This window comes from Cricetulus griseus (assembly GCF_003668045.3).
Source record: "Cricetulus griseus strain 17A/GY chromosome 1 unlocalized genomic scaffold, alternate assembly CriGri-PICRH-1.0 chr1_0, whole genome shotgun sequence".
In the NCBI taxonomy this organism is placed as follows: domain Eukaryota; kingdom Metazoa; phylum Chordata; class Mammalia; order Rodentia; family Cricetidae; genus Cricetulus; species Cricetulus griseus.
Window position 1 is genome coordinate 116905934 of NW_023276806.1, and position 17733 is coordinate 116923666.

At 39.4% G+C, this 17733-nt stretch overlaps 1 protein-coding gene across 4 annotated transcripts in view; it reads right to left on the reverse strand.

The window, feature by feature from the left end:
• Pik3ca (phosphatidylinositol-4,5-bisphosphate 3-kinase catalytic subunit alpha) overlaps positions 1–17733 on the reverse strand; it is a 72812-nt gene that overhangs the window by 12491 nt on the left and 42588 nt on the right. For all 4 annotated transcript variants that reach the window (XM_027392022.1, XM_027392021.2, XM_027392023.1 and 1 more), the window contains 10 exons: positions 16122–16367; positions 15410–15495; positions 11087–11192; positions 10331–10483; positions 10112–10246; positions 5616–5740; positions 4130–4211; positions 3570–3734; positions 3290–3393; positions 1769–1940 (listed from right to left, as the gene is read on the reverse strand). In XM_027392022.1, coding sequence (XP_027247823.1) covers positions 1769–1940; positions 3290–3393; positions 3570–3734; positions 4130–4211; positions 5616–5740; positions 10112–10246; positions 10331–10483; positions 11087–11192; positions 15410–15495; positions 16122–16367 — 1374 coding nt within the window. The remainder of the gene's footprint in view (positions 1–1768; positions 1941–3289; positions 3394–3569; positions 3735–4129; positions 4212–5615; positions 5741–10111; positions 10247–10330; positions 10484–11086; positions 11193–15409; positions 15496–16121; positions 16368–17733) is intronic.

Here is a 17733-nt window from a genome sequence, read left to right on the forward strand (position 1 = left end):
GCAGTACTATCAGGGAGGGGTCAGGGTGGCTCTGGGAGATGAGCTCTACCAGCTGACACAGCTCTAAGCAAAGTTATTCAAGTACTGCCTGAAGATAGGCTGTGGCTTTTTGTAAATCAAGTTGTATTACAAACACTGTCCTGCCATTTGTTCACTGACTGGTCTCACAACTGAGTTCAATAGGAGAGGCCAGATTATATTATCTGAAAAGTCAAGGATTTACTTGACTTTCAATGAGGAAGTCTGGTGATTCTTTGAGAAGGAAAACAAAGAGACCAGGCTACTTCAGATCTGAGCTTGATAGTCTTACTTTTAAGGCTTTTCAGAAAACTTTGAGCATTCACTCTGTTAGGAAAAACCACTGAGGATTAAAGAATCTGGAAAATCACTTGATACATAGAATCACACACTATATGCCGTCTATAGTATGAAGATCCATCCACCAACTCAGAGCTATCAAGCAGTTTCTGTTTTTAAGGAAACTTTCATTTATTGAAAACATTAATAAAATGTGATAGAACAAAAGAGGTTAGGAGCCAGGAATTCATAATTTTCCCATTGGAATCTGAGTAATGAAGTCTTCCACACTTCTCTATACTGAGTAGCTAGAAAATCTCATTACCACTGACTAGGCAGATCTTTTGAGTAAAGACATAAAAGACAGAGATTTCTGTTTAGCACAGGGCCCACCATACTCTAGTATAAACACAGAACTATCCACAGGAACCATTTGTATGCCAGGAGTGTGACCAGTTCCTCATCATAATCGTTTGAGATGCTAAGTTGTTGAGTGATGAACTCCAATTTCTAATGAAACTGTGGTACAAAGTCCATTTGTGATATGAAGACCCCAACACTTAACAAACTATCTGTTGTGAAGCTTTTCAAACTACTGCAATTATAATACTTTTTTTTCAAAGCAGTTCCCTGTTGCCCATAATCACCATATCAGAAATGGGAACATCCTTTTTAAATTTTCTTTGTTTTTACATTTACTTATTTACTTATTTACATGTACTACACACTACACCAAGCCTGTTTTATGTGGTGCTGGGGACTGAAGTTGTTCATGCAATTCATATACCACCAACAACTACACCCTGGCCTTTTCCATATATTTCTACCAATCTATATACCACACAATTTTAGAAGAGTCAATTCAATCACATATCTTAAGGAATCTAAATTAATACAGTAATTTTCTCTTATATTGTTAATTGCTGCAACTTTAAAAAAAAAGCTGTTTTTCTGTTCTTTGCCTTTTGGGACTCACTGGTGAATGGATTCTCCTATTTCATTGGAGGGAAGGCAACGCTTGCTTTTCAACTGGCAGTGAAGAGGGATGGGAAAAGTTCCTGAGGACCTCAGCACGGCAGGTGTTTACTGAGTCCAGTTAAACTCACTTCTTTCTACCTATGTCAGGGTCATTACTAAAATCACAAATGAGATGAGAAAAGATTATTTTAATTACAGCTACATGAAAACAGTACATAGTGGGCACCTCTTTACATTCAAGGGACGATGACAGGAACTTTGCCCAGGTCATATGATGAAGTTCCTTCTCACAACCACTAAGTTCAAAGTACTATTTTCCAATTGAAGAAGATGAGTCTTAGGAGCCTACATAATCTATTTAATCACAAAGCAGGCAGACAGTGGAATTTGAGTCCAAATTGCAAAGACCATGATGATCTATATGTATACTGGGCTTTTAAGTAATTCCGCCTCATTTCAACAGTCCAAGTCCATGGGAGACACATTCACACACCTTTTGTGTTTCATCCTTCTTCTCCTGTTTGAGGATGTCAGTTAGGTTGATGAGCTTCTCCATGGCCTCTACCTGTCTGTTCAGGTGTTTCAGATACATCCCACAGGCACGGCAGTAGGACTCCAACAGGAGGCCAAACCTTTGACTGACGGTCTTATTGTGCATCTCAGATCTAAAAGAATAAGCACAGTTTATGTGTATATATAGTCTTTTTAATTTTTGATCATTTTATGTATATGGGTGTTTGCTTGCATGTACATCTGTGCACCATGTGCATTCAGGACCCGTGGAGGCCAGAAGAGTGCTGGATTACTTGGAATTGTAGTCATAGATTGTTGTGAGCTGTCATGTGGGTGCTGGGAATTCAACTCTGGTCCTCTGGAAGAGTACCATGCTGTCATTACTGAGCCATTGCTTCAGCCCTACAAATAGTCTTTTTTTTTTTTTTTTTAAATGCCTGAACAAGGCAAAACTATAATATTGACCAAGAGGTGGTGCCAGGAAAACTGATAAATGCAGAAAGGAAGTGCGCTTGGTTTTGATTCAAATTCAGGCACTGATCTATATATAGTCTTAAATGAGCATATATACTTTCTTAGAAGATAGGAAAACCCATTTTCTAGCCCAATAAATGTTTTAATAATACAATGATTAAAAAGTTACCCATTTAGAAGAAAATAATCAAATGTTTCAGGTAGTTCTTGGCTGAATAAATTTAACAAACAACTAGGTATTTTACTGATTTAGGATTATTTTAGCTACTTTTCATTAGTTAATTTCAATGTCCGATATAAAAGAAGAAAATAGGAAAGCAGAATTAATAATGTAAACTGAGGCAGGTAAAAAGCTCACTGAGGTCTGAGTATCCCTCAAGCATGTTCACATTTTCCTAACTGTCTCTATGCTTATTTTAAACATAGCTTCTCTAGATACCAACCTTAATTAAAACACAAAACAAAATCAAAAAACAAAGCCACACTAAACATAAACCTGTTTATAAATTTCCCCAAATCAGGTGGTTTATGACAACTCTGAGTACTGTATGACACTGCATAGTTTTCCTCTTTCACCCCTCCCCTCTACCCTGCCCTCTTTCTTTGGGTCAGAGAATTGTGATCCCTCTGCCTCAGCTTCCCAAAGTCCTGGGATCACTTGCAAAAGCCACTTATTTTTTTAAGCTTATTTTCTCACATGAAACCTTGGACTCCGTCATTATTGTTCTGAATTCCAAGGTAAGATTTTTATTTTGGGACAACTTCATCTATGTAAACAATGACACCTATGACAACATTAATTTGTAACTGGCAAATTTTACTTGGCTCAAAGTGGAAGCAAACCCTTTGAAAATATTTGCACTAACAGTTCAGAATTCTGTACTGACTTACACTTACTTCATTTAATTCCAAAGAAAAGAATTGTGCAACAGGCTGGCTTCCCAAACAAAAAAGCAGCAAGAGACATTCATGCTGCTTTGAGTTATACATATCTAAAAATTTGGTAGGGGAATAAAATCGGACTTACTTTAAATGCCAAAAGAAAAAATGGCCAATCCTTTGATTTGTCAACGCTTTCTTGAGTAAAAATCTCACAAGCAGGTTATCCAAATATTGTTCATATTTTAAGACCTGAGGAATTAGAAAAAAACAAAACAAAAATTCAGATAATCAGGCCCATTTTAGTATGGCTGGACTTAGAAAACCTGGTATCAATAAAGTAGATACCACCATTAGTAAACTATTGCGGCTGCTTTGATACGATGGAGGGATGTGGGGTGAAGCATTTTCAGTTTCTAGGGTCTTACCTGGACAAGCTGAATGAGGTACTGAGAAAGTTTGTCATCTGTTAAGTATTTTTCCAAGCACCGAACGGCAAAACTCCGAACCATAGGATCTGGATAATTACAGTCCAGAAGCTCCATGGCCTGCTCAGGCTTGATTGGAGGCCAATCTTTGACTAAGCAGTACATCTGTGGACAGAGAAAGACAGTAAGTAGATCATATGTAAAAACACTATTTTAACACAGGACCCTAAAAGTAGTTTAAAGCCAGGCACAGTGGCAAATGCCTTTAGTTGGGAGGCAGAGGCAGGTAGATCTCTGAGTTCAAGGCCAGCCTGGCCTACAGAGAAGAGTTCTAGGACAGCCAGGGCTACACAGAGAAACCCTGCAGCAAAAAAACCATACCGCCCACACTTAAAAATAATTACTTTTATATATGAAATGATTATGACTGGTGTTTTTCTTAATTAAGTCATCATAATAATTTATAGTGTATTTAATCTTCCATGTTGACGCAGATTTTCTGAGAACTAATGATTTAGGCAACACACAGGTTCTGTCCAAGAGCCCCTAAATGATCTCACCTGGGCTACTTCATCTCTGGAATTCCACTTGACAGACAAAAGCAATTTGGGTAGGATTTCAGGAATAGTTACACAGTAGTGTCTGTTGGGGAAGATAATAAAGAACATGGTATGTGAAGGTCTAACATCTAATTCCCCCATCATGCATCTGTAGGAAGTTCTAGGCTTATTACTATCTGAAAAGCCAACTTGTGTAGAAGACTATGGTTGCGCATATATTTACATATTTATGCAGATACAGTAAAATAGTAAAGACTAAGGATTCAAATGGAAGATAAATGGTGGCTGACAGTTAAGAACAATCACACATATGTTACTCGTTCACCTCTGTGACCGCCATGAGCTTAATGGACAAGGTGTGTGCTTCACACACTCTCTAAAGATATGAACTACAACTCCTTCAGTTACATCCACCAGTGTGGGCAGCTGGTGAGATGGCCAATGGGTAAAGGTGCTTTCCACCAAGCTGATATGTCCACGTAGTGGAAGGGGGATCGGATTCCTGTAGACTGTCCTCTGCTCTTCACATGCACACTGTGACAATGCAATCTCCACCCCATAATAATAAATAAAATGTAATAAAAGAAACAAATATACTAGTGTGCCAAGTAGTAGCATGACTTACAAGTGAGGCTAAGGCATTATTTTCTTCCTTTAGGAAAAGGGGTAGGGAACTTGCCAAATATATCATCTAAATTAATGAGTAAATAGTCTAAATCGTGTGTGTATGTGTGTTCCTGCTTGTATTATACTTTAAAAAATTCTAAGAAAGCATGTTGTCAGTCTGAGGTTAAAACTGAGTGGTAGAGTATGTAGCTTAGTTTGTAGAAGGCCGTAGGTTAAATCTCTACCACCAAAAAAAAAAAAAAAAAAAAAAAAAAAAAAGGAATTTAAAAAGCTTGAGGATGGGGATATACCTAGGTTGGTAAAGTGTTTGCCCAGCATACTCAAGGCCCTGGGTTTCATCCTAATTTCCAGCACCTTGTAAACCAGGTGTGGTGACACCTACCTGCAATCCTAGTACTTAGGAGATGGAGGCAGAAGGATCAGAAGTTCAAAGTCATTCTCACCTATAGTTCAAAGACAGCTTGGGCTGAAACCCTGCCCCAAACAAAACAAATAAACAGCAACAAAAAAAGAAAGGAAACAAAAACAACTTTTATATGTATCTCTAGAAAGAAATATCTGTATCCATACTTTTGAAAAAATCATTAATAAGAAAAATAACATTTAAATTACATTTTATTTCCTTAAAAAAATATGGTAAGGACATGCCAGGAGCAGTGGGTCACACATGTAATCGCAGCACTGGGGGGGGGGGGGCTAAGTGGGTGGATTGTCAAGAACAGAGGCAGCTGGGCTATGCAGTGAGCACAAGCCTAGCCTGGGCTACAGTGAGAGACCCTTACCTCCACAACTACCACCAAATGATGTGCTGGTTATTCCTTTGCCTTACTGAGAGCCTCACCTCCCACCCCCAACTTGCCTGTGGCTCCATAGGAAATCTTTCTCTTGTTCAGTGATTTCAGACAGTGGGTCCCGGGTGCAAAGTGCTCGGAGCTGTTCTTTGTCATTTTCTCTTAGTTCATTGTCTCTGGCGAGTCTGTTACTCTGTATAAAGTATGACATTACATGGCTTTCTTTGAGATCCATGAGTGATATATTTTAAAAATCAAATACTTTTAATAAAGCTCACATGGCTTATTAACACAAAACAATTTATTTTTCTCACAGAACTAATTTAAAATAGTATTTGTGACCAAATGCAGTCATGTGGTTATTAAGAGCACCAGCCAGCCAGGTGAGACTGTGAAGAAGGGGAAGAAAGGCAGCTAGCTCTTCCTCTCACTGATGAGGCCCTTCCTACTACCCTACTAACTACAGCCTGATAATGCTTCTGGCAGAAGAGAACAAAAAGCATAATAATAAAATAAAAATGCAAACTCTTTCATGTTCCTTGCTAAATCATCCTTGTAACTGTTGGCAAGCTTTTAAATTTAAAAAGCAAATTAAGAAAGATAAAAAGATGAACTAATTCTCTAAAGTACTGAGCATTTCAACATTAAGGAACTAAGCAGAAAGTAATGAACTTACAATCACATGTAATAGATTTATTCTCTTCAAATACAGATTACTTGCCTATGAATCTTTGAATAACAAACACCCCAAATAATCCCAAAGTATCACCATGTTAAAAAAAGAAAAATACAAAACAAGAGGGTCTGCAAGATGGCACTGACTGGATAATGATGCTCACTGATAAGCCTGGAGCCTGTGTTTGATTCCTGGGACTACTCACAGGGTGGAAGGAGAGAACCGACTCTATCAAGCTGTCTCTGACCTCCACATATAAACTGAAGCATGCACAGCCACCTCCCACAATTAAAAAATAAGAGATACAACAGATCATCTCAACAGATATGATGAATGTTTACCAATATATCATATAAAACAGATACCATCCTCTAGCCTTTAGAAACAGTATAAGCAAAAGAAGTCTTCTGTGTTAGCTGGTCTGTGTATGTTGATGTATCTGAAACTATACAACAGAATGAGGAAGTACTATGTGGACATAATCCTTCAATAAGTATTTGTAAGTGTGTACTGTGCCCTGATTTGTTGTTCTTGTTAGGCTTAGAAAGTAGATCCTACTCCTAGGGTACCCAACCTATTAGAAAGGATTTTTAAAGATGAATGTGGTCTGATGGAGACACAGGAAGAAAACCAGTGAGAAAAGCACCCAGTGGATAAGAGGAGGACTACAGCAGAGGAGGGGTCAGCAGTGAAATTGGCAGCTCAGGGTGAATGTTTTTAGTGATCCCACCTAGGGGATGAATGCCATGATTTAGTCTATGTTTTGTAATAGTTTTTGGAGCTGTTTCAAAGCAGAAGGGAAATCAGTTAGGAGGCTACTACATGTGTCCAGATGAGAAACCTCATTACTATCATCAGCATCTAATGAACTCCATTGATTATAGTTTTAAAAATGTTTATATGTCAATATAATTTACAGAAAATCAGGAAAAACCATATTATAATATATTTAACAAGAATCTAGGTATAATAAACTTAAAGTTTTCTCATATGTGCTTCATTTTGAAATATTTTTGCCAAATTGTAAACAGCACTCTCAAAATACATTTGGCACTGAGGGCTCATACTTTTGTTGCAGACATCAAGATGGCCATTTTTCTTGCTCAACAATTATAAAACATTTTCATTTATAGATCAAGGAGTGAATTCTTTCCCTTTCACATCTGCCTTCTGTATTTCTTTATGAAGAACTGTATCGAGTAAATGTTGATGCCCAACATTGTGATGGTTAGTTTGGATGGCCACCCATGACTGGACTGAGCAAAGCCTAGGTTAGTAAAGCACACTGTGGCTGTGAGGAACTCCAGAGGGATGAGGAAGAGGGAAGAAGGCCTACCCTGAGAGGAACATCAGCCAACAGACAGGAGATCTGGATAGAATAAAGGGGACGATGGAAGCCTGTGCTCAGGCCTCTTTTCCCTTCCCAGCAGCCACCACCTGGAGCTGCTCTGCTCCATGTGCCCCACTCCCCTACCCCAGGAATCCCTAAACATAAGCCAAAAATAGGCCTTCTCCCTTCCTTTTCTCATAGATTTTTAAAAAAATATTTTATGCACATGAATGTTTTTGCCTGCATGTATATCTGTGTACCATGTGCATAACTGGTCCCTGCAGAGGTCAGCCGAAGGCACTAGATCCCCTGGAACTAGATGGTTGTGAGCCATGATAGAGTGCTAGGAATATAATGTGAGTCCTTTGCAAGAATTAGTGCTCTCAACTGCCAACCCACCTCATTAGCCTAGCTTCCTTGTTTTTCTCAGTGTATGCTACAGTAATAAAAAGTGTTACACACATACATCATAGAACACAGAAGAAATACCATGAAAGTTTTTGACACAAAATACAGAAATTGAATCATTTCTTAGTTACCAGTCAGTTGAATTACTGGCTAGATAGAAGTAGACTTATTGTCTGTCACTGGAAATACTTTCACTCATTTTATCCTTTCTGAGGAGGTATCATTTGACATTTCCTTTACAAGACAAATCTCACCAACATCAGAGTCTGAAGCTGTGGTTCTAGGGGAGTGATTTTCCATCTCCCATGGACCTTTGGTAATATCTGGTTATATATTTGGTTATATATCTGGTTATATATTTTTTGATCATCAGTTTGGTGTCTAGTGGTTGGTTCAGAGGCCTTAGATACAGCTTAGCATGCTGCCACATGCAGCATAATCTACAGAAAGGATGCACTTGGCCGTCAGAGTAGGGCTGAGGTTGAGAAACAGTGCTGCCCACATTCCTGTGATTTTTCCAGTAATGATGAAATAGCTTTCTGTGTAACTTCTATCCCAAGGAGGGAAAGTGAAAATTTCTGTCCAATTAATGTCTAAAAACACCACAAGGAAAAACATTTTTACAAAGCTGGTATTTGCAGACTCATTTAAATCTCTATACTCTTCTTGGAAGATGTCAAAAGATACTGGGCAATTCAGAGAGGAAAGGAGGACTATGGACTATGACTGCACTTCACTGCTATACTCTCCACTCCTCTATATCTTTGTATTTTTCTAGTCTTCCTTGAGCATGACTGGAAGGAATGAAATTGAAAAATGCCTGACTACCTAGGAAAAATAAAGTTCCATAATTATCTTACACTTAGAAACATTCCTACATATCTATCTAAATGGCAAACCAAAGAGTTCTACATATATTCTATAAATAAAACACACTACAAGTCATAAAACCTCAACCCTCACCAAGTGTAATCATTACTCCAAAAAAGAGATGTTTCTTGTTTATTTGGTTTTGTTTTTACATTGTGTCCACAGGATGACAATTAGTTTAAACTGTCTAGCAAGATGTCCTTGGAAAGAAACTCTTATGCACTGCTCTCATTCCTGGACAGGCACGTTTCACAACCTCAGCCCAATATTAGTCAGCTGGTCTCATATAACCTACAAGCAATCCAAATGAAAGGCAATCATTTGTACAGGAGAGGACACCTAGAACAGGAACACCTCTTAGCACCCACACTTTTGTCATTAAGAAACAAGGAAGAGTAAGTGGTCTTTGATCTGAATTATTCTGGTGTTCCAGCTATGGTCAGGATTAGACAATGAGGTTAACATTTATTTCTGGATACCTGGACTCGAGACATTTTGTGACGAAGAGTTGCTTTTACTGCCTCCAACTTCTACTCATGTTTATATTTTAGTTTCAACTCCCAGTCACTAACTCAAAGAGGTCTTTCTAGCACCTAATATATGCTAGCTCTACCCACATCAGTTACTCTCATTATACTATTGCTCCCCAACCCGTCCTCCATGGTCCTTACCATACCAAGCTGTATGTAAAGCGACCTTGGACACTGCTTTAGTCCACAACTTAAGTACAGCATCTATACCAGTGTTTGACACACAGTGACATCTAATAGGGCGTCAAATAAAGCAAGAACAAACAAGTACAGGACAGGAGGATACTGTGGTACTGCTACAGAGTGTTGTGGAATATTCCTTTACAATGTGTAAAGATATGTTACTGTGATTGGTTTAATAAAAAATTAAATGGCCAATAACTAGGAAGGATTTTCAGGGCAGAGAGAATGCTGGGAAGAAGAAGGTGGAGTTACCAGTCTGATACAGAGGAAGCACGACACATAAGAGATGAGGTAACAAGCTATGAACCATGCAGCAGCATATAAATTAATAGAAACAGGTTAATTTAAGTTATAAGAGCCAGTTAAAAAAATGAGCCCAAGCTCTCAGCCAAGCTTTAACAATTAATAAAAGTCTCTGTGTTGTTTTTGTGAGCTGGTAGCCCAAAGAACAACAGAGCTCAGTAGTATTCACACCAGAATGACTGAGCTTCATAGCTCTTGTGTACACAGAGCACATGCTCATCTCTAGAGACTATGGCTGAGACAAACAGAGGGTGTACAGCTCACCAGTCCTGTATGAGAGTAACTGAATCCAGCTTCTCGGGACACAGACCAATTAGCATGCTCTTCGATCACAGACATGTCTGGAAACTTCACCACACTGCTGAACCAATCAAACTCCAACTCTAAGCATGGAGTTTCCTACAAGAAGGAACAAAGGTTACTGCATACATGTTATGCTTAGCTGTCATAAACAAAACTAATTTCTGATAATAAAAAGCTTACTTTATTTGGATTTGACCCAGTAACACCAATAGGGTTCAGCAGATCTTCTAACCCATGTGGTACAGGCCAGAGATTCAAAGCCATTTTCCCAGATACTAGGGTGTCTGTGTAATCAAACAAGTTTATATTTCCCCAGGCCAATGGACAGTGCTCCTTAATGAAACAAAGAAAACATTCACAATTCTGTGAATAAATCATACATTTCCAAAAACACTTCTTCCTTGGGAGGAGAATTCAACAGTTCTAGCCATATTTAAAGGAATACAGTCTACCATAGACTACATTGGCATTTCATAATATCAGAGTTTTCTGTGCCTTTCCCACCAGAAATCTCAGTGGTTTTCTCTATTTTAAGGGGGATATGTGAATTAGTGCAGGAGTGAGGTGTGTAGTAATTCTCGTAGGCACCCAGCTTAACAAATTACACTGATATGATCAGTATGTACTCATTCATCAGCAATGCCTTACTCAAGTTCTCCCAATATATTATTAAATGATACACTAACTAATATCTCAGGAGGCTTTAATCAATACTTTAAATGAAGAAAAAGTAGCATGGTGGCACACGTCTGCCATCTGCATCTGCTGAGAAGGACAATTCTGTGTTAAAGGGAACCGTGGGTTACATACATGCCAGGACTAATCTAAACTGAGAAAACAAAGACCTGCCCATTTTGTAAGGAAGCTTGAATCAGAGGTATCAGGGGATTCTGGAGGTAACCACATCTAGAGAAATTATTATCGGAGATACTTTACCTCCTTAGCACCCTTTCGGCCTTTAACAGAGCAAATGGAAAGGCAAAGGCGAGCAGCGCGAGGAAGATCAGGAATGTATATGTCATAATTCAGCCATTCATTCCACCTATAGAAAATCGACGAAACAAAGGTATATTCACATGGAGTGCACATGGTTCCAAAATGCATCAACACTAAAGACAAGGAAAATGACAATCAAATGAAGCCACAATACAGAACTGTATTAAAATGGCCAAAAGAGTTGGGTGTGGTGGCTCATGCCTTTATCCCAGCACGCAGGAGGCAAAGGCAGGCTGTGAGTTCGAAGCCAGCCTGACCTACATAATGAGGCCTTATCTCAAAAAGCTGGGGTGTGTTGGGGGTGGTGTCTATGTCAGTATTACTGGCCATACAGAGTATGGAAAAAAAATTCAAACCTCAGGTTGGAATTCTAAAAGACTAAGGACAGGTGGTAAGGAATGCACTAACAGGAAACCTATGCATTAGCACTAAATACATCATTTGTAACAACCAAATTGGAAAGCCCTAGAAAATGAACAAATGAATACCCAGCTTCGCTATGAACAAAACACAGCAATGTGTTATCCATAGAGTGCTAACTGAACTATTCATAATATCCTCCAACAGCAAACAATCCAGACCCAATAGAGAAATAAACTTGCACAAGCCAGGAAACAGACTGGGAATAGGCATAAGGGACCATTTTTTCTATTTTTACTTTAGTGTCTGGATACGTGCATGTGTGCATGTGCAACAACTTTTCAGGAGTCAGTTCTTGCCTTCTACTTTGAAGGCAAGGTATCCAGGCTCTTGGCCCACAATCTCTCATCTCTCCATGAAAGTGCTGGGATTACAGATATGAACCACCACATGCAGCTTCTTTTTTGTTGATCTGGGCATGGTCTCAGGTATTTCAGGTTGGCTTGGGACTTGCTGTGTTCAATTAAAACATTTGATCCTGTTTCTATCTCCTGAGTGCTGGGATTACAGGCTTGTACTACACCAAATTTTATGCACTGCTAGGGATTAAACCCAGGGTTTTTCATGCACACTAGGTAAACATCCTACCATCTAAGCTGTATCCCTAGTCCCTGCATTCAGCTTTTTATGAATTCCAGGACTTACAATCAGTCTGGTTATCAGGGTTTCACAGTCAGTGCTTTTACTCACTGAACCATCATCTTCCCAGCCCAAGAGAAGCTTTCTGTGATCCAATAGCTGAGTTATATACTTAGGATTTTCATACTTTGTGTATGGTGCATATGTGTGAGCACATGCACACTCACTATGCCCATGTGCTCATGTGTCATGTGCATGTGGCAGCCAGATGCTGAGCTTGTCTGTCTTCTTCACTCATTTTTTAACAATATTTTTTGAGACAGGGTTTCTCACTGACCCTGGAGCTCCCCATTTTAGCTTTATGGCTGGGCCAATGAGCCCCTAAGATCTACCTGTTTCTGTCTGTCCCAGTGCTGGGATTACAGGCATGGGCTATCTCACTCAGGCTTTTGTGCAAATCTGAATTCAGGACACCAAATTTAAACAGCAAGCACTTTAGCCACTGAACCATCTCCCTGGCCCACATGATCTGTATACTGATATGCACATATGTGTTATGCAAACAAAATCAAATTTGATGTATTAAAAATCTAACCAAACAGAAAAGGGAAATTAGCTAACTCCCATTAGCTAATGATTACAGTTACATTTATTTTTATATGTAATCAGTTTCATTCAGAACGACTCCCTAATCTAAATAAGTCAGCATATAAATAAAATGAAGAATATATACAGGGCTGGGAAATGGTTCTGTCAGTATAAAATACTTCCCAGCAAGCACAGGGAATTGAATTCAACTCCTAAAACTGGTATGATAAAAGCCAGGTGTGGTGGTGTGCACTTATGATCTCAGCACTAGGGAGGCAAAGACAGGTGGATCCCTGGGTCCTGCTGGTCAGTCCTCCTAACTTACTTTAGCAGTTATAGGCCAACGGATGTCTCAAGGGAAAGGTGGAGGGTCTCTGGAGAATGAAACACAGGGTCACAATCTTTGGCCTCCATTTGCCAGAGTGTGTGTCCACTCCCCTCCCCCACACAAAGTATTTTAAATTTTATCTATGTATTTATTTTGGGGGACACACTTGACTTAATTAGATATTTTCCCAAACTGCATATAAATAAATAGGAAGGGACCTCCACACTCTCTCAGAGAATTCTGTTCCTTAGGTCTAGTGGAACTAGCACCCTTCTTTACCTAACATCCACTGCAACACATACCAAAGTTATTTGTTTTTTAAAGAATTATTTATTTATACATGTGTATCTGCTTATAGTAGCATATTAGTATGTGCATTATGAAAGCATGTGAGGACCAAGTGAGTATTGTTCTCCATCAATCTCTGTCCACTCCTTTGAAGCAGGGTCTCTTCCTGAACCTAGAGCTCTTGTTTACTCAGTGAGGCTGGAAGTTCAGAAGCCTCAGTGATCCTGTGTCTACACCTCTCCTGGAACTGGCATTATAGACACGTGTGGGATGCCCAGCTTGCTACACAAGTGCTGAGATCTTAATAGACCTTAATTCCTGTCCTCATGATTGTACAGCAAGACTTCCTAACCAGGGCTGGAGGGATGGCTCAGTAGTAGATCACTTGCCGCTCTTGCAGAGGACCCAGGTTTAATTCCTAGCTTACAACTAAAACTGCAGTTCCTGGGATCAGTTGCACTCTCTGGCCTCCATGGACACTAGCCGTGTGCTCGTGAATACACACGTTTTTAAGAGCTTAATCGCTGAGATGTCTCTCTAGCCTCCTTCAAGTTATTTTTAAGAAATAGTTTTATAAATGTAGTCCAATGTGTTGATTGTGCATGTGCATGCACGAGCCTGTTTGTCTGGGGGTATATGCATGTGAGTGCAAGTTCGTGTAAAGGCCAGAAGGGGGTGCTGGATCCTCTGAAGCTGGAGTCACAGGTGGTTATGAGCTGCCCAATGTGAATGCTGAAAATGTAATGTGTGTACTCAATAACAGCAGTACTGCTGAGCCACCTCTCCAGTCCCTAACCAGAAATTTAGTGAGGCAAAGATGAACATGAGAACTGTGTAACTTTGTTTGTATAACAAACTTTGTTTTTTCGGTCCAGGTTGTTGCTGGCTTTGAGCTACTTTGTAGCTAGAGATAAAGTTAAACTCCTGATCATCCTTCTTCTGGCTCTGGAAAGCCTGCAGGAAAAACCTGCAGGCACTATCACAGCTGGCTTTGACAGTTACTTTAACTTTCTAAAATATCAACATTGTAGCCAACTACTATGAAGTCTTCCTTCTTATTTTCCCTAAAGTCTTACTCTTGGTTCTCAAACAACCAGGACAGATTTTCTGCAGCCTCACCTGGAGGCTCCTGGAATTCTTTGGATTGGTAAATTTGCAGATTTTCTTCAATTTGTAAAATGATTGTCTACAATGTCCTCAAAAAATACTTGTTTTGGGTTTTGTTTTTGTTTTTGTTTTAAATCTCCTACAATCAGGCTACCCATTACTTTGGCAAACAAGAAGTATGAGTGGGAAATTTATTAAAACTGTTTTTTTTTTTTAAATGACTCTTAATTGTCATGTATACTATCTGACCTCAAAAATGCACTGACCGACCTACTGTGGCTCAAGTAAGGTGGTAACTGCCTCCCCTCACTCTGATAGACAAGTGATCATCTCCTTGAATTTGTCCCAGGCTCTAGGAGAGTCATCAACACTGGAGATTAATAACAAGACAGGCAAGACAGGCATCCCTGCCTCCCCCCCCCCAGTTGTCAGAACTCAGTCTCCCTCTTCCTTGTGAACTTCCTCCTGATGAAGTCCATCTTCAATTGTCAGTGTCAGCCGAGTTCTCCTAGAACTTTACTGCTGTGAAATCAGGGGGGCTGACTCTGATCCTCAAATATCTTTCACAAGAAAGACAAAGAAACAGGAGGTCTACAAGCTCTAGACCACCTTCTATTTCCTCAGCATTTCTAAGCAAGAATGAGTCCAAGTGGCCCAACAACCTGCTTCCCCACAGTAAACTGTCTTGTATCAAAGACCCTGTAACTATGTCTTCTTGGGTGCCATAAGGAGACTACCTGAGAGTTCAGGTCTTGTCAGGTCAACAAGAACAAGACTTTGACCATGTTCCCTTCACTCCTTGCAACAATGGCAGGAGTGAAGCAGAAAAACCTTTAGGATAAAATTTGAAAGGGTCAGTCACAGAAAGAACTTATGTTCTTTATGCAAATAATGGACATGCAGATTACTTCCATAAAACTACTGACCTGAAACATGTCTAAACACCCTCTTACCTAGGATTGGAACAAGGTACTCTTTGAGTGTTCACATTGTCACATAAGGGTTCTCCTCCGTGGTAGATACCTGTTCGAACATAGATCTGAAAGAAAGGAAAACGAACACTATGCATATAGTGTATACACACAACACACACACAGGCATATGGACAGTCAACAGAATCAAGCACTACAAATAATTTAACTGATATAAATGAGAGAATCATGAGATGTTTTGTTCAGATGGTTTCTTTGTACAAATTTATAATTAACTGTTGCCTTTACCCACTACTGATAGGCCTCTGACCACCAGGAAGTTAGCACAGCCACAAGTCTGTGGCACTATGTATAACACAGAGGCCTTCACTGTTCCAAGATCGGCCAGTGTCAGGCAAGACTTCTCTAACTAGAGAACAGTTCCCAAAGACATTCGCAGCTCTGTTAGGAGATGTAAAGACTTTCACATAATGGGATTAAATAAAGACTATAAAAAGGCCCACTTTAGGTCAGATCACTACATTTTACTAAAGACTGTAAAACTTTTTACTAAAAAGCTACAATTATGGGTATTACAATTATGGATAGAAACACAGCTATGTGAAAACTGAGGCAGGTATAACTCAAACAGAATTCATCATGACTCATTTGTATTTTCTGAGATTTATATTGTACTCAAATTAGGCTAATGAAAAATGACTTACATAGAATAAACACCAGCATTTGATCTTACCTTATCAATGTCTCGAATATTTACATTTACATAAGTTGCACAAAGAATTTTGATTCTAAGCGCACTATTTATAACCCAGAGGGATTTCGTAGTTGTCTCTCCATTCATATAGGGCGTGGCTGTGGAGATGCGCCTGGAGTATGACGGCATTGTGAAGCTATCCATTGGCAGCTGAGAGTAAAGGCTTTCTTTGGCCATCAACATCAAGTTGGGCATCCTCCCCAGCATTATACAGCTTCTTATGTACTGGAAGAGATCACAGAGTGAGGGAAGAAGCCATTTCCCCTAAGGTTCTTCATCCCAAATATAACATGTAAGAAGGTTATGAGCATTTATACATTCATTTAAAAAGGTGATTTTTAAAATTAAGCATAGACCACACTTCTTGTTATTTATTAAAGTGGAGTTAGTTTCATCAACGACTTCTGAATATACTTATAAAGTAAACAGTCAGGGCCAACTTTTACCCTTAAATGCAAAACACTAAGACCAGGGATCAGAAATGATTGCTGTAAGGGAAGAGCAGCTTCCTCTGGTAAGCCTGACAGTCTACATCAGACGTCACAATGAAGCCTTTTCTCAGAGCCAAAGCCTGCACACTCCCCTCCACCAATTCCTGACATTTATTTTATTGAAACAGTAAAGTCCCATAAATAAGCTGGCATGCTCACCTACACTGGAAATCCTAACATATGAAGAGTGGACAGAGAAAGATGAGGGTTTCAGGTTTTTTTAGCTACATGGCCAGTTTGAAGCCAGCTTGGGCTATATGAGACCCTGTCTCGAACAAACAAAATTCCAAACTCAGAGTTATAGAGATATTAAAAAAAATGTTAAAAGGCACTGGTCTGAGTTTTTGAAATAGCAGGATGTATGTGCAGAGTTCAAGGTCAGGTGGCCTCCTCAATCACTTTCCACCTGTTTTTTGTTTGTTTGTTTGAGAGGGTGTCTCCTGAACATGGAGCTCACTAATGACCAGGACTGCTGGCCAGAGAACTCCAGGGATCCTCCCGTCTCTGCCTCCCTAGTGTTGAGACACTGGGCACAGGTTGCCACGCCTGGTGCTTCTGTAGGTGCTAGGGATATCCTCAGACTTGTACACTGTACCAACTGCTCCATCTCCCCATATCCAAGATAAAGATTTTTAAATTATATATACTTATTTATGCACATGTGTAACGGAACATGCATGAAGTTCAAAGGAAGTTAAAGTTGGTTCTCTTCTATATTGCTGGCCCCTAGGATACAGATTTTTGATCCATGCTACTTTATATACATCTTAACTCCTACTTTCCCACATATCAGCAACTGAAGGCCAGTGTCTGTATTATAAAAACAGTGACTGGTCTACACATGCTACCATTGCTTCTCAGAGGGATATACTCGGTTGACAGAGAAACAGGAAGGTCAGTAATGATTGTAATAGACCAAGATTCTACTTCTACTTCTTACTTTGTGGTTAATATAACTGCTCCATCTTAAGACTCTCAAATAATTACATGATTTAAACATAAACTTAAACAGAAGGGGGCTGGTTGAAAGCAAGTGTATTGGAGGGAGTAGGAAAACACATTCATACCAATGAGGGCAAATATGATCAAAACACATAATA